Below are 23,096 nucleotides of genomic sequence, written 5' to 3'. Positions count from 1 at the left end.
TTTCTCCCTCTGCCTCTCTCTATGATGACGGTTTGGATCAGAGGGTTAGAGCCGATGGGTAGGAGTAGTTCTGGAGTGCCTGATTTTGGGGTAACATCAAAACAAGTGCCATCTTCCCACCATCGAAGCAGTTCATTAGTGGAACAGGCTACCATGTGAATAGAGAACTTGCTGTCATCAAGTATACACAAGTAAAAGGCATACAGTCACCTCTCATAAATCTTATAGAGAGAAGAGGAGCAGAAACATAAGATCTGCTGTCTATTTAAGCATCTGGTTGTAGGTCTGATGATCTGCTGGAGTGCTTGAATGTTGGCGACAGGGATGATAATTACAGAAGATCTGAGCTGTGGGTGATTGTGAGGCCAGAGGTTGGAGTCCAGGATGATGGGTGGTCACTGGAATCTGCCTTCATGTTAGTTGGCATGGAAATTTGGCAAATGCCTGGCATCAGTGAGGCTTGGACTGAGTTTTCATATCCTTTTCTCACACAACCTGAATTTTCATATCCTTTTCTCTATGTAGGCCCTGTTTTTCCAAGTCTGTCTTAGAGTGTTTGTTACTCTGTTTTTTTTTTTTGTGGCCAGTGAGATCAGTTAGGCAGCTCTTGCGTGATTCCTCCTGAATAAACTTGAATTTGAATTTATATAAACAAACAAACTTTCACTTTGTCTTTGCTGGTTTGGATTGATTGACTGCAGTGCTGAGTGTGTTGAAATCCCAACTATAGTCTGGATTTCTCAGTAGCACTTCCTGTGTTTCATAATTTTTTTTTCTCTGTAATGTTTGAGGGTATTAGGTCAAATATGTACACATTTAAAATCTCTCCCCCTCTTGTCATTACCTAGTGGCCCTCTTGCTTCCAGACAATGATCTCTTTCTTAAAGTCTACACAAAATTTTATTAACTAAACTTTAATTTAGTTCATATTTGCCTTCCTTTTATTCCCCCTACCTCCTAACTCTCCTATTTTTTTTTTTTTTTGTCCTTGGAACATTTTGCCTCTCCTGTGGAAACTACATTCTACATCATAATTACTTGTGTCCTTGCCTTACTCAGCCATTTGTCTATATGTCCCTTGAAAGTGGGGCTGGTTTTTCTGATTGCTGTGAGAGATTGTGATTCTGCTTTAGTTCTCCCATCCAGATGATTATCACAATGCTATCCAGTATCAGGAGAGCTTTGTAGTTTACGAGGTCTTCCTTCTGTTCTGAGGGACTACTTTATATTTTTAACAGGCAAATAAAATGAGTTGAACACCTACTTATATGCCAAGCACTGTCCATATAACACCTATAGTATTGATTCCATTTTGTAATTGTGGGGACTAACAATCAGGAAATGAGGGAAACTGGCCCTAAGCCACATATGTGATAAAAAGTGATGCTTGGAAAGCAAAAAAACCCCTCAATTATAAATTTAAAAGAAAACCTACCATTTACCATGTGATTTTTAAGTTCAAGGCACTGATTAAATTAGTTCACATTTCATTTAAGGCTCATGGTAAACCCATTAGGTAGGTAATATTATTGCATTTTAGTCTAGGAGTTTAAAGCTCACAAAGGTTAAATAACTTGTTCAAGTCACTAAGCTTTAAATTGTAAAACTGACATTTAGACCTAGGTCTGACTTAAAAGCCCTTATTGTTAGGTGATGGGGATTCTCACCCTTAAATATATCTCACATACCCATACCTCTCAGCCTCACTCAGGCGCCAGATATTTTTCATCAGAACATGATTCCACTGGAAATAAATTTTTTAAATAAATATTTTTCATTAGAATCTCATTCCCCTGCCTCCTGCCCTCACATATGTACCCATAGGCCTTTCTTCCTCCAGCTTATGGCAGAAATGAAAACCTGATAGTTTATCTCTTTGCATATGCTAAATGTTTTCTATGCCAAAAGAAGCAAAGGATAATGAGATTTGGAGTTGGGCATCTTGACTCAAATCCTGGTTCTAAATCCTACTTCCTTTTGTGGTCTCAGAAAAATCAACCACTTTGAGCTTCAGTTTTCATGTCTGTGGACACAGGCTAGATGTACCTACCTCAGAGGGCTGTCATGACAGCTGGGATGACAGAAGGAGATCCCTAATACTTAGCAGGTGTTCAGTCAGCGGAAGGAAATATAATGTAAGGCAGCCATCTCCCTGTGAGGCCTGGGAGTCTCCCGGAGTCCTTGAGGCTCTTTCAGGGGGTCTGTGATCTCAAGACAGCTCTCATAATAATACCAAGACTTTAGTTTCCCTTTACGCAAGTTTACATCTGTCATCTCCACAGGCTACAGAACATGAGATATCACATCAGACTGAATGCAAAAGCAGTTACCAGAATCCAATTGCCTTCTATTAAGCTCGAGAGAAGCTCTGCATTGGAATCAGCTAGAGATCTTTAAAAACTATTGATGCCGGGCTCTCACCACATTCTGATTTAATTGCTATTGGGTGGTATCTGGTGCATTTGGGGGCAGGGAGGGCGGCGCGGGTTATTAAAGTTCCTCTGGTGATTTGAATGTGCAGTAAAGTTAAATTGGCCTTTGTTTTTCAAAGTTTTTGTTATGCAAAATGAGTAAGTTCTAAAGATCTACTGTACAACAGAGTACTTAGTTACTAATACAGAATTGTACACTAAAATATGTTAAGAAGATAGATCTCATGTTAAATGGTCTCATCAAAAAACAAAGAAACAAAACCCCACAAAAGAGCACAAGAAAATTTTGGAGCTGATGGATATGCTTAGTACCTCGGTTATGGTGTTGGCATCAGGAGAGTACATATACATTAAGTGTGTGCCTTTGTTTGTAAATAAACTATACCTAAAAATAGCTAAAAATAAAATAAAAGAATGTTAAGTAAGCTAAAAGAGATTTGTAAAACTATGTATCAGTGCCACTCTTCACACTCATTTTTTTTAGTTTTGGAAAATAACAGTTATGTTAATAAAAGGTTACTTTTATTGATGTGTAATGAGTCTTCAATAATTTTTTCAGAGTGTAGAGGGGTTCTGAGACCAAGAATCTAAGAGACGTTGGTATGTTGGTGTAGGGATTAAGACCCTGGGCTCTGGAGCCAGACTGCCTGTTGCTACCATGCTTTGTCACCTGGGACACTCTGCTCACCTTCTCTAGCGTTCAGCTTCCTTGTCCATGAACCGTGTATAATAATAAAATTCGCCTCTTAGACTTTTTGTGAGGTTAAATGAGTAATACACAAGAAACACTTAGCATGGTTCTTGGAACGTTATAGTGGCTTTCAACCAACATATATCCTCCGTGTTACTCTTCTAGTTGTTATGAGCGGCTCACATTAATGATCTTGCAGTATCAATGCAAAATCTGTGGGCCAAGCCATTCTTCCAACCAACTCATTTTTCCACACAACCATGGAGCCACTGGGTAGAATCTCTTAGAGAAATCAGCAGGAGATCTGATAGACCTGGTCACTCCACACCGTGGGCTGTGGTTCATTTCTCTGTTTGTACAGTGGCAACACCGCATTGCTGTCCTCCGGTTCAGTGCACGCATGACTAACAGAGGAGTGGCACCAAGATGACCATGTGATTTGGGGAGAGGAAGAGATGGCATTGCAAAGAGGCAGGATGTGTTTTATCAGCCAAAAGTGTTCCCAGACCCCACTCTCTTAAGTCACTTCCCTTTGCTTCCGACAGTCGCCAGTCTTAAGATTCTATGTTCCTTCTGGCTTTTTCTCACAAACATAATTCACTTCTTGATGATATTAGAACACGTCTTTATTCCCACGGTGATACTCAGCACTATTAGTCACAACAATAAAAGGGTCTCCTCATAACTGAGAAAGACAGAGAGATGAATAATTCAATAATGCTGAAGGCCATCAACATAATCAAAATTCCCTGTAACAGAAGAAGAAGAAAAAAAGAATCACGGTATTAGCACAATAATGGTTTATCTGATGACAGTGAGGTAGCAATGCCCATTTAAGAAAATCTCTCCCACATGTCTCAAGTGTATTGGATGCTTAGGAAGTAAAATAGTGGAGGATCACGAGAGCATACAGCTGTTTCAGCACAGGACAGCACATTATTTTCTTAGAGAAAGTCATACAAAACAATCCACATTCTATATCATATGCAGAAATGTTCCATTTCATAAATATATACAATACAAAGAAATAATGTGAAAAAGTGGTCTGTTGAAGGAGAAAGAAAGGTTAAGAAATAGGAAAAAAAAATAGAAGCGGAAATAGAAAAGGAAAGAAAAAGAGGGTAAAAACCCTAAAGGCACAGACAAAAGAGGAACGTGTAGAAAAACACACACAGAAAAGAAGCATAGGCGAATAGTACCGTCTTCTGTTCTTTTTATCACTGCTAGAGACCATTTTCAAATGCTTTGTAGCTTGGCAACAGAGAGCATGAATAGGATACACACCTTGTTAGGAACCCAGAGGCTGGACATACAAGTGTTTTGCCGGTGAAAGTTTGTGAAGGTCATATGGTTAACATTCTGTTCTGCAACTGTATCTTTCTACATGTTTTGAGTATAGGTTAAAATATTATTTTAGAGTCACATGGTTTTTAATGGCCACATAATAATATCTCATGGTAGAGTTGCCATAATTCATTTATTCTTTAGTGACAGGAAATAATTTATTTACTTTTCCTCCTCTTCTGTTGTGTTTATTCATTCTTTTTTTTTTTTTTTTTTTTTAGATTTTATTTGTTTATTTGACAGAGAGAAAGATAGTGAGAGCAGGAACACAAGCAGGGAGAGTGGGAGAGGGAGAAGCAGCTTTCCGCCCAGAAGGAGCCCCATGCGGGGCTCCATCCCAGGACCCTGGGATCATGACCTGAGCCGAAGGCAGACGCTTAATGACTGAGCCACCCAGGCGCCCCATGTTTGTTCATTCTTAATGCTCTGAATAATGCTGCAATAAGCATTCTTGTACACATGCCCTTATATGTAGGTGTTTAATTGCTATGGAGATAGCTACCTGGATATCTTTCATGTAAATAAATGCCTCCTTCCTTTCTGAAATGGTAGTAACATTTCAGATTTCTACCACCAATACACAGGAACATCCTTTCCACCATTTCCCTACCTGTGATAATTTTTATAACTTTTATTTTTGCCAATCTAATAAATGTATCTTAGTCCACTATTAATTTAATTGGCATTTCCCTGACTACTAGTGAATTCGAACATCACTCTGAGTATATTTGGCCACCACATTTGCATTTTTGTAAATTTCCTCCTCATACATAATCTTGTCCATTTTTTAAATTGTTCTTGACTTTTTGTTAGTTATATTCATTCTTTGTATGTAAAAGCATTGAAACTGCTGTTATCTGCTTTAAAAATATTTTCCACTTCTTTTACCATGCCAGATTTTATATTTAAGTATATATGTATTTTACCCTTTTTTGATTTCCAGATCAACATGTATCACCCCAGTAAGTTCACTCGTGTCCCTTCCCAGTCAATCCCCCCTACCCCAGCCAGAGGCAACCACTGTTCTGATTACTAACACCATTTAATAACTTTGCCTGTTCATTTTTGTATCTGAATTTGTTTGTTCAGTATAATGGACTGAGATTCATCCATGCTGTTTTCTTTCTTGTTGCTAAGTAGTTTTCTGTTGTTTGAATAACCAGTTTCTCTAGCCACTCTGTTGTTGATAGACATTTGGATTGTTTCTAGTTTTTAACTGTTATGAATAGGTTTTCTGTGAACATTCTTGTATATATTGCTAAGACATAAAATAGGCCTTGTTAATTTTGATAAAAACTACCAAATAGTTTTCCAATGTGGCTGAGCCATTTTACATTCCCACCAAAAATATATAGGAATTCCATGTGCTTTACATTCCTGCCAACATTTTCTTTTGCCAGTCCTTTTCATTAAAGTCATTCTGCTGTGCATACAAACATTGTGATTTTGAATTTGCATTCCTCTGGTAACTAATAATGTTGAGCACGTTTTTACATGCTTACTGGCTGTTGGCAGATCTTTTACTGTGAAGTACTTGTTCGAGTCCTACTCATTTTTTTTTTGGTCTTTTTATTATTAATATTCAGGTGTGCTTAATATATTCTGGATATGGGTCTTTAGTCAGATATATGCATTGAGGAGATTATCTCCCATTCTGTGCCTTGCCTTTTTTTTTTAACTTGAGATATAATTGACATATAACATTGTGTGTGTGCATTGTTTGCACAAAGCATGCAGTGTGTTGATTTGAAGCATTTATATGTTGCAATATGATTACCATTGTGGCATTAGATAACACCTCTCTCATGTCACATAATTATCATTTCACTTTTTGTAATGGGAACAATTTAAGATCTAATCTCTTTGCAACATCGAAGTATATAATACAGTATTGCTAACAATAAGCACAATGCTGTGCATTAGATCTCCGGAACTTTTTCATCTTCTAATTGGAAGTTTGTACTCTTTGGCAAACATCAGTCCAAATTCTCTGCCCCACAGCCCCTGGTAACCACCGTTCCACTCTGTTTTTATGAATGTGGCTTTTTTAAGATTCCACGTGTAAGTGATATTGTACAGTATTTGTATTCCTCCATCTAGTCAGATGGAGAGGTTGCAAATGGTAGGATTTCCTTCTTTCCTGGCACTGAATAATATTCCATTGTGAATGTACCACATATACATCCATTGGTGGATGCTTAGCTTGTTTCCATGTTTTGGCTATTGTGAATGTGGCTGCAATGAATGTGAAAATGTTCATATCTTTCTGAGTTAGTGTTTGCTTTCTGATAAATACTCAGAAGTAGAATTGCTGGATTGTATAGTAGTTTTGACTTCTGAGGACCCTCCATGTTGTTTTCCATAGTGGTTGTGCAAGTGCACTTGCATTCCCACCATTAGTGCACAAGGGTTTCATTTCCTCCACAACCTCACCAACACTTGTTATTTCTTGTCTTTTTGATAATAACCTTCTAACAGATGTGAAGTGATATTTCACTGTGGTTGTGATTTGCATTTTCCTGATGGCTCATGATACTGAACATCTTTTCGTGTACCTGTTAGCCATCTGTTATGTCTTCTTTAGAAAAATGTCTCTTCAGATCCTCTGCCCATTTTTTATTTTTATTTTTTTGCTATTGAGTTGTACAAATTCTTTATATATTTTGCTTATTAGATATGTGATTTGTAAATTTTTTTCCTATCCCATAGGCTGCATTTTCATTTTATTGGTGGTTTCCTTTGTTGTGCAGAAGCTTTTTAGTTTGATGTAGCCCCACTTGTTTATTTTGCTTTTGTTGCTTTTGCTTTGGGTGTCAAATCCAAAAAATCATTGCCAGGATGGATATCAAGTAGTTTACTACCTGTGTTTTCTTCTAGGAGTTTTATGGTTTTAGGTCTTACATTCAAGTCCTTAATCTGTTTTGAATTGATTTTTGTGTATGGTGTAAGATAGTAGTCTACTTTCATTTCTTTGTGTGTGGCTGTTTAATTTTCCTAATACCATTTATTGAAGAGACTGTCCTTTCCCTGTCATATATTCTTGGCTCCTTTGTTGTAAATTAATTGACCATATGTGCATGGGCCTATTTCTGGGCTCTCTATTCATTCCACCGATCTGTGTGTCTATTTGTATACTCATACCATGCTGTTTTGATAACTCTAGCTTTGTAGTATAGTTTGAAATCAGGAAGTGTGATGGCTTCAGCTTTGTTTTTCTTTCTTTCTCAAGATTGTGGTTGCTATTTGGGGTCTTTTGTGGTTCCATAAAATTTTAGGACTATTTTCTATTTCTAAGAAAAATGCCATTGGCGTTTTGATGGGGATTGCATTAAATCTGTATACTGCTTTGGGTAGTAGTATGGACATTTTAACAATATTAATTCTTCCAATCCATGAACAGGGGATATCTCCCCATTTATTTGTGTCTTCAATTTCTTTCGTCAATGTCTTAAAGTTTTCAGTGTACAGATCTTTCACATCCTTGATTAAATTTATTCCTAAATATGTTATCTTTTTTGATGTGATTGTTTTCGTAATTTCTTTCTCAGAGCTCATTATTAGTGTATAGAAATGCAACTGAAACTGATTTTTGTATATTGGTTTTTGTATCCTGCAATCTTATTGAATTTATTTTATTCTAATAGTTTTTTGGTGGAGTCTTTAGGGTTTTCTAGGTATATGCCCTCTGCAGACAGATATTTTTACTTCTGCCTTTCTGATTTTGATGCTTTTTCTTTGTTCTCTTCTCTTCCCTTCCCTTCTATTTTTCTTTCTTTCTTCCCCCAGTTGCTCTGGCCAGGACTTCTTGTACTTTGTTGAATAGAAATTACGAGACTAGGCATCTTTGTCTTGTTCCTGATTTTAGAGGAAAAGTTTTGGCTTTTCACTGTTTAGTATCATGTTAGCTCTGGGCTTGTCATATATGGCCTTTATTATGTTGAGGTATGCTCCTTTATCTCAGTGTGTTGAGAATTTAAATTTTTTCATGTTGAATTTTGTTAGATTCTTTTTCTGCATCGATTGAGATGGTCATATGATTTTCATCCTTCATTGTGTTAATGTGGTATATCACATTTATTGATTTGTGTATGTTGAACCATCCTTGCATCCCTGGAATGAATACCACTTGATAATAGTGTAGGAGACTTTTAATATACTATTGAATTCAGTTTGCTAACAATGTATTGAGGATTTTTGCATATATGTTCATCAGGGATATTGGCTTGAAATTTCTTTTCTTGTAGCGTAGTTGTCTGGTTTTGGTGTGGGTAATCCTGGGCTTGTAAAATGAATTTGGATCCTTCTTTTCTATTTTTTTGAAGAGCTTAAGGATTGGTGTTAATTCTTCTTTAAATTTCTGGTAGAATTCACCAGTGAAGCCATCTGGTCTGGACTTCCCTCTTTTGGGAGGTTTTTGATTACTGATTCAGTATTCTTACTAGTAATTACTGTGTTCAGGACTAATTTGCCAATACCAATTGTTTTCAGGTTTGTTAGTCTGATATCTTTACTTCAACTTAACTTTTAAAGAACATTTTCACTGAACACTGAATTCTGGATTAGCAGTATTTTATTTCGGCAGTTTAAAATGTCATTCCAGTGTTTTCTGGCCTCTGCCAGGCCTCCAAATGAAAAGTCAATTGGAAGTTTACCTTTGTTCCTTTGAATGTAATGTATTCACCTCTGCCCCCACCCCCAGCTTCTTTTTAGGTTTTGCTCTTTATACATTATTTTCCCTCAGAAATTTAAGTATCATGTGCTTTATGTACTTTTCCTTGTATTTTCCTGTTTGTGGTTCATATCTTGTCTTTGATTTTTTTACAAAATCATCAGCCATTCTCTCTGTGAGCATCGTTCTGTGCTGCATTTTCATTTTCTCTCTTGTGGTTCTTCAGTTGTATATAGGGCACCTTTTTTTCTGTTCTGCTCCATATGTCCCTTATGTTTGTTCTTTCTAATATTTTATATCACTTTCTTCTCTTTGGGCATTAGTCTTCATATTTTATACTGATTCTCTTCCTGTGCCCTTCTGAAGTGTCTAATATGCTGTTCGCCCCATCTACTGAGTGCTTGGTTGCGGTTCTATAAATTCCAATGACTTCTTTCTAATGGGTTTCAGTGTCCCATAATATTCTCCAACTCATTCTCTTCTCTCTTGGATATAACAGCCATGTTTACTGTCAAGTTTGTATCTGATGACCCTACCATCTGTGTCACCACTGAGGTGGTTTCAATCATTGATTATTTTTTTTAAAGATTTATTTATTTATCTTAGTGAGAGAGAGAGAGTGGGGGAAAGGGCTGAGAGAGAGGGAGAGAGAGAATCCTAAAGCAGACTCCCCACTGAGCACAGAGCCTGACCTGGGCCTCGATCCCAGGATCCTGAGATCATGACTTGAGCCAAAATCAAGAGTCAGACACTTAACCAACTGAGCTACCCAGATGCCCTGATTATTTTGTTTTTATTTTTTAGATGTTCAGTCCTATCTTCTGGTATGACTAATTTGTTTTGCTTTGTTTTACACTTAATAACAAATGTAGTATGCAAAAAATGGTAGAAATTCTAAATTATGTTATCTTCTTCTAGGGATGAATTAATTTTCTTCCATCAGACAGATTAGGAGAAGGTTACCATGATCAAAATAATTCAAGGACGAATTTCAGTTTTGTGAGGCTGGTCTGTTTCCTTTGTCCTTAATTCTAGGGTGTAGTCTTTCTTCAGAAGTGAAATTTTGGAGTGTTTACCAGACTCCACTACTCCTCTTGGTGGACTCTGAACAATGTGTGTGTGTCTGCGTACTGCATGACTGCTGAAATCTCTTCTTGGCCTTTTAGCCTCTTAGCTTCTTATCAACTTGGCTCCTGAGCTTTGCATCCTACACATCTTAGGTGTCAGCAAATAACTTGTGGAGAAAAGTGATGGAGAATTTTGGGTTTAGTTCATTCAATGTGTACAAATCTCACAGGATCCTTGTACTTTAAATCCTGGCTGCCATGGTTTCTTTCATGTATATTCAAACATTTGGAAGTTTTTTGTTATTTTAATAAGCTCTTAATAAAAATGGTTTTCACTAGAGAGATGCTCTGATATAAATTACTCTGTCATAACCAGAAAAAAAGGATTTGTATACTTTACTAGTATTTTCAGTAAACCAATCATTGGCTGTTTTGATCCTTTCTGATGTGTGCATGATTTTTGTTTTGTTTTGTTTTCACTAATTTCTTCTTTTGTCATTATATATTAATTCCTTTCTTCTTCTTTCTTTGGACTAATTTTCTCTCCTTTAATCCCTGAGATTAATATTTGGGCCATTATTTTTCAAAGTTTCATATTTTATAGTATCTACATTTCCAAGCTATGAATTGCCTTAAAAGTATTGCTTTACCTTCGCCCTCAAGTTTTTGAGCTTTCATTTCAGAACATCTTTGGATTCATATTACAATTTCTTTCCTGATCCAATAATTACTTTGAAACCTACTGCTTAATATCCAGCCACACAGGTTAAAATTATTATCATTGCTTATTGTTTTATTGCATAGGTCATACACTAGGACTTCAACCTTTGGTATTAATCTGGAATTGTCATATTTACCAATATATAGTCATCTTTTGTTGGTATGTGTTACAAAATTGTGTATTCTTTGTTGTTGGATATAATAGACTAAATATATCTATTAGTTCTAGTTTTTTACTTTTGATGATACCATTAGGTGTTAAAACATATCAAAGTCTAAAAGTTCTTCAAACCTTCATGCTCTTCTCAGAGAAAACTCAGGTCCTTAGCAAACACAACTAACAAAAACACCATTTGCTCCCTTCTCTACTTATATGTTAATGCTGACTGGTATTTTAAATACTTTATTTTTAATCTCAATATATATTATTATTATTGCATTACACAAGCAGTATTCACTTGTATTTGTCCACATGTTTATCACATTCTTTGTTCTTCATTCCTTCTTGCATCTCATTGTGCTACCGTTTTCTTTCCATTTGGAGTTCATTCTTTATTCCTTTAATTCTGGTCTGCAGGAGGCAAGCTCAATTATTCTGTATCTCTAAAAATTCTTCATTTCACTTCATTCTTGTAAGATTTTTTTCTTCTCCTTTTTCTGTTTCAAGTTTTTATTTAAATTCTAGTTAGTTAACATATAGTGTAATATTGGTTTCAGTAGTAGAATTCAGTGATTCATCACTTACATATAACACCCAGTGCTCATCACAAGTGCCCTCCTTAATGCCCATCACACACCTAGCTCATCCCTGCCCACCTCCTTCCAGCAACCATCAGTTTTTTCTCTATAGTTAGGAGTCTCTTTCCTAGATTGACTCTCTCTTTATTTACCCCCCTTTGTTCATCTGTTTTGTTTCTTACACTCCACATATGAGTGAAATCATATGGTATTTGTCTTTCTTTGACTTATTTCACTTAGCATAGCACACTCTAGCTTCCGCCACGTCATTGCAAATGACAAGATTTCATTCTTTTTTATGGTTGAGTAATATTCCACTGTGTATGTATGTATGTATGTATGTATGTATATATGTATGTATATCACAGTAATGGGTAGTGAGTGATAGGTTATTGGTTGACAATTATTTTTTTCAGAATACTGAAGATATTGTTCAGTCTTTTGGCTTTTATTGTTGCTTTTGAGAGGTTAGGTATCAGTCCAGTTCCTTCTACTTTTTCTTTTTGGTAATTTTCATAGTTTTTAGTTTTTGTTTTAGTTAAGATTACTGAGAATTGATAATGAAACAAAACTATGATTTGAAAAATAACTGTACTTTGACTCAGCAAATTGATAAAGTACCAAAGCATGATATACAAGACCAAATATCTAAGTTCAAGATTTTAACATAAGATGTCTCAGAGCTTTATGTTCAAAATAGGGCCACAGAGAGATGTTCTAATGGTAATTCCATGTGAATTCATGTTTTCCAAAAATTAGACCATTGGCTGTCTCTACAACTGGTCTAGTTTGCAAATCTAACCAGTTCCTTTCCAGACTACTGTTACTCTCCCCTAAAATTACCTTATGACTCCTCCAGCTGATGAAATCCTATAAATGCCCTTTTCTATTTCCCCCTATTGTGTCTGAGACCCATGCTCTCCCTTGATTAGCAAATTTAATAAATTCAGCTTTTAACTGTCATTGATTTTCCTGGTGGTCTTTGAAGGTGCTAGACAGTCACAGAGGCCCCAGAGAGGTCTTATCAGACCCCTCACTATTACGGTTCTGGTCCTTTGACTCACTTAGTGGCTATTCCACTGGCTGTCTGTGAGCAACCCTGTCCAGGGTTTGCACATCTATGTTGATGAGGCGATCTAGCACTTTTTATTGGGTAGGGTTTATTTTATTTGTCCTGGGAGTCAGGTTTCCCACGACTTTTTCATTATCCCTTCACATCTATTCTTGTTTTCTTTTCCCTTGGTGGGGTAGGGGTGAAGAAAAAGATGGTCTGCCAAAGCTTTGCCACTAACCATCCTGTCTGTCTATCTGCCTCTTATCTATATTTTTGTCTATCTATAAGAATAAATCCTAGGGAAAGAGTTATGTCTTGTTAGCCAGCCACCAGGACTAATAAGTAACATGTCTCTTTGACCAATATCCTTTCTAGGACCAATTATCTTGGATTACTCATTAAAATCTTTTAAGAACCTTCTCTAGTCTTATCTATATGTAGGAAATTGGCTGTAGGAGAAACTCTTCTTCACATATTCCACCTGTCGGAGGCTGCTGATTTCTTGAGTCAGCAGGCAGGGGTGGATTTTCCAAGGCCTTCACTATCCCTATTTTCTTCTTACTTCCTGGTAATCATTGACTAAATTCTCAGAAATTAATTCTGTATTATATCTCAGTGAATGATTTGACTTTCATTCTGATAACTCTGATTATATAATAAATTTGTCAGTTTTTTCCACTAACAGATGTGGACTACTTTTCCTTGCCAGCCATCTAATTAATCATTCTTTGTGACCTTAGGCAGGTGACTGGTTATTTTGGAAATATCATCAGGGAAAGAGTACACTTGAGCCTTGTTGGATAAGATCTTACTAAAATCACCACCACCACCACCACCACTACCGCACTTATTATAGACGTTAAGCTATAATCCTCTAGAAACTTTACAAAAGCAAATGGTCTAAAAGATAGGACAGCTAATACACAGGTGGCCCAGGCTCCTCAGAATTAGGGACTAGACTGCTTCCACTCAAGGTGACTGGAACAAAACTACCCTCCCTCAAAATGACTGATGCCATTGATGGTGATAGGCTTATACTCTTGGCTATTTTATCTCCTCTATGCTAATTCAAGGTTCTAGATTATTGGTAGACAACTCTACTAACACAGCACTACCAAGACAGCCTTTTTTGAAAATCAGTATTGTCATGTTCCTTCATTCACTCATGCTGACAATAAGGGACAAACCCCTGAAACTGATCCAAGAAGGAATAGGAAATCTAAATAAACTGATAACAGGTAATTTAAAAAAACTTCCCACAAAAAAAAAAAAAAAAAGCCCAGACCTAGGAGACTTTACCAGTGAAGTCTTCCAGATGTTCATGGAAAATTCAACATAATTTTTCTCAAAATTTACCAGAAAGTATAAACGGAAGCAGTATTTTCCAACTCATTCTATAATGCCAGTATTAACCAGACACAAAAACCAAAGACATCACAAGAAAAGATGAGTATAGGCCAAGATCCCTTATAAATAAAGGTGTAAACATCTTTAACAAAGTGTCAGAAAATTGAATCCAACAACATTTAAAAAGAATTATACAGCATGACTGAGTGGGATTTATCCCAGGATAAATTTATTTTTATTTAAGATAAAAAAGTGTTGGGTATTAAGGAGGGCACATATTGCATGGAGCACTGGGTGTTATATGCAAACAATAAATCATGGAACATTACATCAAAAACTAATGATGTAATGTATGGTGATTAACATAACAATAAAATTAAGAAAAACTAATAATGTACTGTATGGTGATTAACATAACATAATAAAAAAAATAAAGAAGTCAATCACTGCAATGCACCATAACAATAGAATAAAGGACAAAAACCACATGATCATCTCAGTTGATACAGAAAAAGCATTTCACTAAATTCAACACACATGGTAAATATGTTCAGCAAACTAGGAAGAGAAGAAACTTCTTCAGCTTGATCAAATCCATCTAAAAAACCCTCAGCCGACATCATACTTAATGGTGAAAGACAAGATGTTTTCCTTCTAAGTACAGGAAAAAGATGAGGAAAGAGATCTACTCTTGCAACTGTGATATTTTACTTCTATGAAGACTCCCTTTTCCTTAGGTGACTGATTACTTTCCAGCTTTCTTGACAAATTTTGACGGGTCTTGTTGACTAATTTTTCTCTCCATGTAGATTTACATCTTTTCCATTCCCTTAAACTAATAATAGTGGTATTTTGGAAAGAGCAGAAATAAATGCCTGTTTTCAGTATATACCATGTTTTATCAGAAGTCCAGTCTGAATATTAAAGCCAAAACCAAAACCATAAAAATATTCCACTTAAGATTCTAATATATATCTGGGACTATGAATCACTGCCATACTGGTATACCTGCATTTTTCTTCCTATATCACTCTACCTTTTATATTATACTCATTGGTATATATGCTTTATCTTCTCTAATCATCTGTGAATTCCTCAAGTTGGGGGTTATAATGTGTTTATTTTCTATTCCACAATGCCTGGTGTAACCTATCAGATATTATGATTTCTATAAATGTTTGTAAATAAAAGAAAATACATGTGTCCACAACATTATTTGGATTTTGCTGATTAGATGCTAATCAATCTTTATGATTATACCCATTACTCCTAGCCATAAAAATGCAGTATACTTACAATGAATAGGGTAGCAATGGCCTGACACTGACTAATTGTTTCAGCATAGCCACAAAAGAAGTGTTGATCTAGAATGAGACCAAATGTGAGGAGAATGATTCCAGCTATTGCTGCCAGGGCACTAAGAGAATTCATTATTCGGCTTAACTTCACCTGAAAGAGATGAAAGACCATAACACTGAGTCTACAGACAAAAAGCAGTGGTGGGGGAGACTGGAGGGAGAGTTTTAGTCACAGCATTGCAATGCCACAAAGCAGCTGTGTGATCATATATGAGACACTTCATCCCTTTGGGCTTCAGGCACTCAGCTAGAGAATGAGGGAATCCAGTGAACTTTTAATAACCCTTCTATCCCCCACAGTCTGTACCTAATAAGTTAACTCCCATTTAGTTGGGGGGGACGGGTGCACACTGAACAAAAGGGGTACTTAGGCATAGCCACATTGCCCTGCACTTTGATGCTCTGGTAAAAGTCATGACCTACTTGCATTTTTGTTTTATGGCTCTTTTTAACTAAACATTGTATTTCTTTGCAATTTTTATTCCTTCCTAAAACTTCAAACCTACAGGAGAAGTCCTGTGTTGGAAATAATTTATTGGCTTGTTAATTAATATCTCACATTTTTGATCCTTTGAGAAAAGTAAAAATATTATACTTATAATTTATCTGTAAGTTAGACTTTTGCATTCATTAACACTGTATTACTTATTTTGAACTTCTGCTTATAAGGTTTATTTTATTTTATTTATTTATTTTTTAATTAGGTTGTGTTCACAGTGTGCCTATCCTGTGAGTCAAACTAGTGCCTTTCAAAGTGTCTGGCATGACAGAAAGAATGAATGAATGAGTTACTGGAATGCTGAGACCCATTTTACCATTTTGTTTAGGAACTTGGCTTTTATTCTATGCCTCAGTGTTTTCATATATAAAATAAGAAACTGGATGACCTAGAAAACTCTTCTGGCACTACTGTTTTATGATTCTATGGACAAAAGACCAGTGACATTGGTTGGTATCAGTACTTGACAGTTTGTGGAATTATAGTGGGTTAATGATTTTCCAAATTCACTTTCAAGGTTAAAATCATTATTTCAAAGTTATAAATTTTTAGTGAAGGGTAAGATGTAACTCACCAGAATTTCTGTGGTTTTTCTTTCCAATGCAACTAGGAAGGCTCCAGAATTAATGAACTATTAAAAAGAATAAATATTTTAGTGATGGGCTTGCTTAACTGATGTTAAAGAGTTCTCAGAGAATAGACTTCTATGTGTTTCATTCACATGTCTTCCTTCCTAATTCACACGATCCTCAGAGCAGTGAGCAGGGTGAGATGCCTGATAAGGTAGTCCACAAATGAGTAGTGGACAAAATACTGAACTAGAAATTAGCTTTAGCCTTAACTATCTATTTGAACATGAGTTTTTTGGTTTTTGTTTTCTTTTAGCTTCACTGGGCTTTAGTTTTCTCATCTACCTTCCTTTTATAGCTATTGTGGAATGAGCTTTGATATCATGCCACACTGGTGTCAAATCAGTTCACAACCAATAAAATCAGATTCTGTCATTCTTATAAGACACATCCTTCATACCCATTTGCAATCCAGCATGTTCTGCCAGCTAATGTGCTGGGAATTCTGAAAAAAAATCCCAAGAATTTTCATGGAGGTGAGTCATATGTAGGAGCATCATCTAGTAGAAACTCCAAATCGGACTACAGCACATGCATTTTTAAGTTTCCAGTCCCACTGCCTTATATTTCTTCAGCCTCATCTCTTCACCCTCACTCTTACAGGATAGAAAGTGTTCCCCCATACCTTGAGCCTTTTGTTCATGGTTCTCCCTTGGCATGCAGCAAGATATCCCTAGCCCTTATGCCCAACCATTCCCCACTCTCTACCATTCCTTCCACCATTCCTCTCTAGGTGCTCTCATCCTGATTAACCACCCATCCTTTAAAACTCAGCCAAGCTGGAGTGTCTCTGGGCGTCTTCCCCTCCTTTTTGTAGGTACCTTTCCTATAGAGGCAGTTCCTATGTCTGTCACCACTCATCACACCATATGGTGATGATCTGACTCTCTATTTGAGAGACCTTGAGACCAAGAACTGCCTTTTTCCTGAATTCCCACACACCATCCATTCTCTGGCACTAAACTAGGTGCTAAAATAATGTTTATTGAATGTAATTATGTAGATGCCTCTGTGTAGCTCAAAGGTACATCTAAGAAGCTTTCCCTGTTTCTTTACTTTTCTAAGGAGTAAACTGATCTTTCATCTCTCCTTACACAAGCACTGTGATAATATTTATCACATTACCTTGAAATGACCTCTTTACATGTTTTCTTTCTTGCTAAACTGAGAGCCCTTTGAAGGAAGGGCTCATGTATTATTATTTTTGTTTATTTTTTCCCCAGTTTTATTGAGATGTAATTAACATACAGTACTGTGTAAGTTTAGGGCATATGCATAATGATTTGACTTATATATATTGTGAAATGATTGTAATAATTTTACTTCACGTCAATTATTTCATATAGATACAACCCCCTACCAAAAAAAAGGAAAAAGAAAAAGAGGAGAAAAATAATATTTTTCTTTGTGATGAGACTCTCTTAAAAAATTTCATGTATATCATACAACAGTGTTAATTGAAATCATCCTGTTATACGTTGTATCCCTAGTACTTATTTATCTTATTACTGGAAGCTTGTACCTTTTGACCACCACCCTCCATCCCGGGATCTCTCTCCTCACTCTCTGCCCCTGGTAACCTTAAATCTGAGCTCTTTATCTATGAATTTTTTGAAGTTCTAAATATCAGTGAGATCATGCAGTATTTGTCTTTCCCTGTCTGACTTATTTCACTTAACATAATGCCCTTACGGTCTAACCATGTTGTTGCAAGTGGCAGGATTTCCTTGTTTTTTTTATGGCCTGTATATATATATACACACTTCTTTATCATCCATTCATCTGTTGATGGACACTTAGGTTGTTTACATGTCTTGACTTCTGTGACTAATGCTATGGACATGGAGCCGCAGATGTATTTGTGACATAGGGTTTTCATTTCCTTTGGATATATTCCCAGAAGTGGAATTGCTAGATCATATATGGTCATTTTATTTTTAATTTTTTGAGGAAACTTCATACTGTCTTTCATAGTGAGGGTCCATGTATTGTTAACCTTTCGATCCTCATTGCCTTCCACTATGTATCTGGCTTATAATGGATAGCAACTCATTTTGAATGAATGAATGGACAAATGACATCAAGACCCAAGGACATATTCCCAAAGGAACTTCAGGACCCAAAGATGGAATGTCAGCAACTCTGATGAATTAATGGGGAAATAATTTCAATAAAGTTGATTTTTATTTTATCTTTACAAAGCATATCTTACAACTGAATGCAGCTCATTTTGAGGGAATTAAGAATTCCCTAATATCCCTGTTGTCATGGCTTCAAATTGAACTCAATTGACTATACTCACCAAAACTGAGCTCCAGAATGGATATCCTGAAACAAATATAAAGGGGAACCGTGGGTATGGATTTTCAAGGGTGAAAAGGAAAACAACTCCAAAAGAAAAGTTCATCACTCCAAACAGGATCTGCATAGCCTATAAATAGAGTAAAATGTCATGGTAAGGAAAAAGCAAAATGGTAGGTTTCCTTTCCAAAAACATACATGATCTTCTTTTGGTTAAAAGGATTTGATGATTACCTTCTTTTATAAATAGGGGAAGGATAGTAGAAACCCCTTATGATGCTCCCAGGTGTTTTCTTGATCCCTTTATCTGATATTTGGTAACAGGTAAAATGATCTAAATCAGTGCTCTGGAAAATGTAGCCCATGGATTGGCAACATTAGGATCACCTGAGAATTAGAGATGCAGACTCTCAGGCCCTATATCCTATATCCTATACTTACTGAATAGAATCTCCAGGTTAGACCATGTCAAACTCTCCAAGCAGCGGGGAAATGAAAATCAAAACCACAAAGTGATAGGACCTCGCATCTGTTAAAATGGCTAACATCAAAAAGACAAGATAGCAGATGCTGGTGAGGATGTGGTGCACTGTTGGTAGGGATGTATCACTATGGAAAACAGTATGGAGATTCCTCAAAAAATTAAAAATAAAACAAATAATGAAAAAAAAGTAAAGCAGTGGTTTGACGATTGCTAGGGAAGATTGGTGAGAATGACGTAAAGAATGGAAGGTGTACCATGTGTGAGTGTTCTCTGCCCTCTTACTCTCCATCTACCTTCTCTGAGTCCTTTCTTTCACTCCCATAGCAACTATGACCTTTAAGTAGGTGAATTGTGAAGGATATCCTTTTCCTCAAGTCCAAGTCCATTTGAGTAAGTTCAACTCAATAGCCACTCTCCATTCATCTAAACTATTAAAATTGTTTTCTAACTGGCTTTTCTGCACCAGCTTCCTTTTTCTCTATTCTAGTGTTCTGTCAGTGCTGAAGTAAGATCGCAAAACAGAACCAATCTGGTTACTCTTCTCAATTTGTTTGAAACAAAGCTCCCAAATCTGGTGGTCATCAAATTCAGAGAAGTGTTTACAAAATACAGATTTCAACCCCCTCCCAACTCCCTCAAAATTGATATTCGGTAGTTCTGGAACAAGGCCTGGGGACTTGGTATACACATTTTATAAAGCTCCTTAGGTGATTTGTTGATTTCACAGATTGGAAACTACTTGTCAATATTGTAAAGTCTAAGTAGGGATGGGTATAAGATTCTTGGCAATTAGGTCTCCAAATTACCTTCCTGGTTGTTTCCTTTTCTCCCCAAAATATTATTTTTCACATTTTAAAAAAATGTTGGTAAAATATCTATAACAAAATTTACAGTACATACTTACCATTTTATTTAAATTAATAGGCTTTATTTTTATTTTTTATTTTTTTTAAAGATTTTATTTATTTATTTGACAGAGAGAGGGCACAAGCAGGGGGAGCTGCAGAGGGAGAGGGAGAAGCAGGCTCCCCACTAAACAGGGAGCACGATGCGGGGCTGGATCCCAGGACGCTGGGATCATGACCTGAGCTGAAGGCCGAGGCTTAACCAAATGAGCCACTCAGGCGTGCCTAGGCTTTATTTTTTAAAAGCAGTGTTAGGTTCACAGCAAAATTGAGTGAAAAGTACAAAGTTCCCATCTATTTCCTGTTTCCCTCCCCTATTGCTTCCCCCACTATCAATATCCCATATCAATGTGGTATATTTGTTACAATTGAACCGACACTGACACATCATTGGCAGCCAGAATCCATAGTTTACATTAGGCTTCGCTGTTGCTGTTGTACATTCTGTGGGTTTTGACAAATGTGTAATGACATGTATCCACGATTATAGTATTGTGCAGAATAGTTTTCCTGCTCTAAATATCCTCTGTCCTCCACCTATTCATCCCTCCCTCTCTGCTCCATCCCTTGGCAACCACTGATCTTTCTGTCTCCATTTTTTGGCTTTTCCAGAATGTCACATAGTTGGAATGATATAGTTTGTTGTCTTTACGGGCTGGCTTCTTTCACTTAGAAATGCATATTTTAGTTTCCTTCATGTATCTTCATGGCATGATGGTTTATTTATTTTGAGCACTGAATAACATTCCCTTGTATGGACGTACTGCAGTGTATTTATCCATCCTGATTTTTCTTATTTCTTTTTTTTTGTTTGTCTTTTAATCCCCTTAAATGTTTCGAGTCTAATGTGCTTCCTCCCAGCTCTTTCGTCATTCCCAAACTATGCTACCATGAGTTCTTTGTTCATGGTGCTTTCTCTATCTAGAATATTCTGCTCTCCTCCTCCCCTTTCATATCTACTTATTAAAATTCCATCACTTCTTTAGTGTTCAGACTAAATGCCAGAATTGCCATAACGTTGTCCCATTGCTTTTAGATAGAAGTAACTGTTCCCTCTCTGGGTTCCCCTGCCTCTCACACCCAACCATTTATGGCTCTTATTAGATGCTACTGTGAAACGTGGTATTTAATATTGTTATTTTTTTCTTTCTAAATTGTGTATTCTCTCCTCAATGAGAGAAACTAGGTTGTATTTATTTCTGTAACCCCATAGTGTCTAACATAGTTTTTTGCACATAGTTCATTCCATATTTGTTAAAGTAATTTGAACACTTTAGCAGAAGTTTCAGTACCATTATATTTGAATAGATGCTAAAGCAGTTTAGACTGATGGTCCTTTTCTGCATGTCAGTGGGCCATTTTTCTCTACTTTGTTTTTTTTTCCTGGGGGAAAAATAGTCAATTTCTTTCTATTTTCCACTCTGGAAGGCTTGGGGTTGAAATGACAAATATTTTATAAGATATAGACACTATCACAGCCTTAAACATACTGAATCACATTTTCTGAAAGCAGATTGGTAAATAAAAAATAATTAATAGTCATGAAATGGATAAGTGGGTGGAGAGATGAGCATTTACAGTATTAAGGGGATTTTCTGCGAAAGCCCCACATATAAAAATACCATACAATATTGTGAAACTGAATTCTGAGTCTTGATTGGGAAAATGTAAAACTGTCCAACTCAGTAACCCAGAATATAAAATCTGATCTATTGACGTCTACCTGATTTTCTCTTTCTTTTCTCTGAACTTAACTATGAAAAAACTCCTAGGTAGTGAGTTGGGAGATTTTTACTTTAACTGCAATCTTCAAGAGCCCAGGGATTTTGGCTTATTCATTTTATATCTTCCTCTCCATAGAACCTTTTACATAATTGGTTTAGAAATGTGACATATACTTCCTGAACTGGATGGAAATAAAAGTTGAAATTAGCTCCTACCTTGAAACATTGTGCCACCAGACATTTCTTTCCCTCTTCTTCTCCCCCACCCCCTATCTTAGTTCAGCTTCTATTGCAAAGTTATAGAATCTGTAACATCCTGCTGGGGGTGGTTGATTAAGCCCATGGTTCATAGACTGGGTGGCTTATAAAAAACAGGAATTTATTTCTCATGATTCTGTAGGCTGAAAGTTTGAGATCAGGGTGCCAGCATGGTTGGGTTCTGGTGTAGACCCCTTCTGGGTTGCAGACCGCCAACTTCTCTTTTGTAACTTCACATGGTGGAAAGAGAGCTAGCTACCTCTCTGACCTCTTCTTATAAGGGCACTAATCCCATTCATGAGGGCTTTACCATCGTGAAGTGATTACTCCCCGAAAGCCCCACCTCCAAACACCATTACACTGGAATTATGGTTTCAACTATGAATTGTGGGGAGCACAAACCGTCCGTAACACACCCTCAGTAGAATATACATTGGGGCAAATCTGACTTACCCCTAAGATTTTCATTTTTGTAGCAAGTGATTTTGGAAAAGGGCCGCTTGTATCATAGGTTGTGGCTGTAAGGTCTGCTGACTGCAAGTCAGGAACATTGATATCTGGAGGAAATACCAGAAACACAGGATTGTGTGCAGTGTTTGAATCCATGATGGTGCAGTTGATATTTTGAAATGAAAAAATGTTCTTGATGGTACTTAAGTCTAGACCATGTTCTTCTTCTGTACCAAGGCTGTCTGGAGCACTGGCATTGTTGTGCTTTGTCTTGGAATTATGGAACCATAGAGTCACAGAGTCATGGAATCTCAGGATTGGTCGAGATCTCAAGGTTAGTGAGTAAAATACCCAGGACTGCAGGTCAGAGGACCTGCCCAGTAGTCCTAGTTCAGTCAGGAACTCACTGTGACCTTGGGCAAGTCA

At 36.7% G+C, this 23,096-nt stretch overlaps 1 protein-coding gene across 1 annotated transcript; it reads right to left on the bottom strand.

Moving 5' to 3' along the window:
* Nucleotides 1-3,292: 3,292 nt before the first annotated feature.
* On the bottom strand, nt 3,293-22,826 carry MS4A5 (membrane spanning 4-domains A5). The gene is made up of 5 exons (XM_035012358.1): nt 22,674-22,826; nt 18,851-18,979; nt 16,494-16,550; nt 15,359-15,511; nt 3,293-3,872 (listed from the first exon to the last, which is right to left on the bottom strand). Exons 1-5 carry the CDS (start codon nt 22,824-22,826, stop codon nt 3,777-3,779), a joined length of 588 nt encoding a protein of 195 aa, XP_034868249.1. The 3' UTR covers nt 3,293-3,776.
* Between the last annotated feature and the right edge of the window lie 270 nt (nt 22,827-23,096).

This window comes from Mirounga leonina, unplaced genomic scaffold, assembly GCF_011800145.1.
Source record: "Mirounga leonina isolate KUSES-001 unplaced genomic scaffold, KU_Mleo_1.0 Mir_166, whole genome shotgun sequence".
Lineage (NCBI taxonomy): Eukaryota > Metazoa > Chordata > Mammalia > Carnivora > Phocidae > Mirounga > Mirounga leonina.
This window is presented reverse-complemented; position numbering and strand designations above follow the sequence as displayed.

What these genes read in the sequence shown, in the direction of transcription:
- MS4A5 (XM_035012358.1), bottom strand. Translation starts at nt 22,826, where the DNA reads ATGGATTCAAACACTGCACACAATCCTGTGTTTCTGGTATTTCCTCCA. An exon ending in CATTCTGGAGCTCAGTTTTG is followed by an intron (nt 16,551 to 18,850) that starts GTGAGTATAGTC and finishes TCTTTTTAATAG; the next exon opens with TTCATTAATTCTGGAGCCTT. An exon ending in GAAAAACCACAGAAATTCTG is followed by an intron (nt 15,512 to 16,493) that starts GTGAGTTACATC and finishes CATCTCTTTCAG; the next exon opens with GTGAAGTTAAGCCGAATAAT.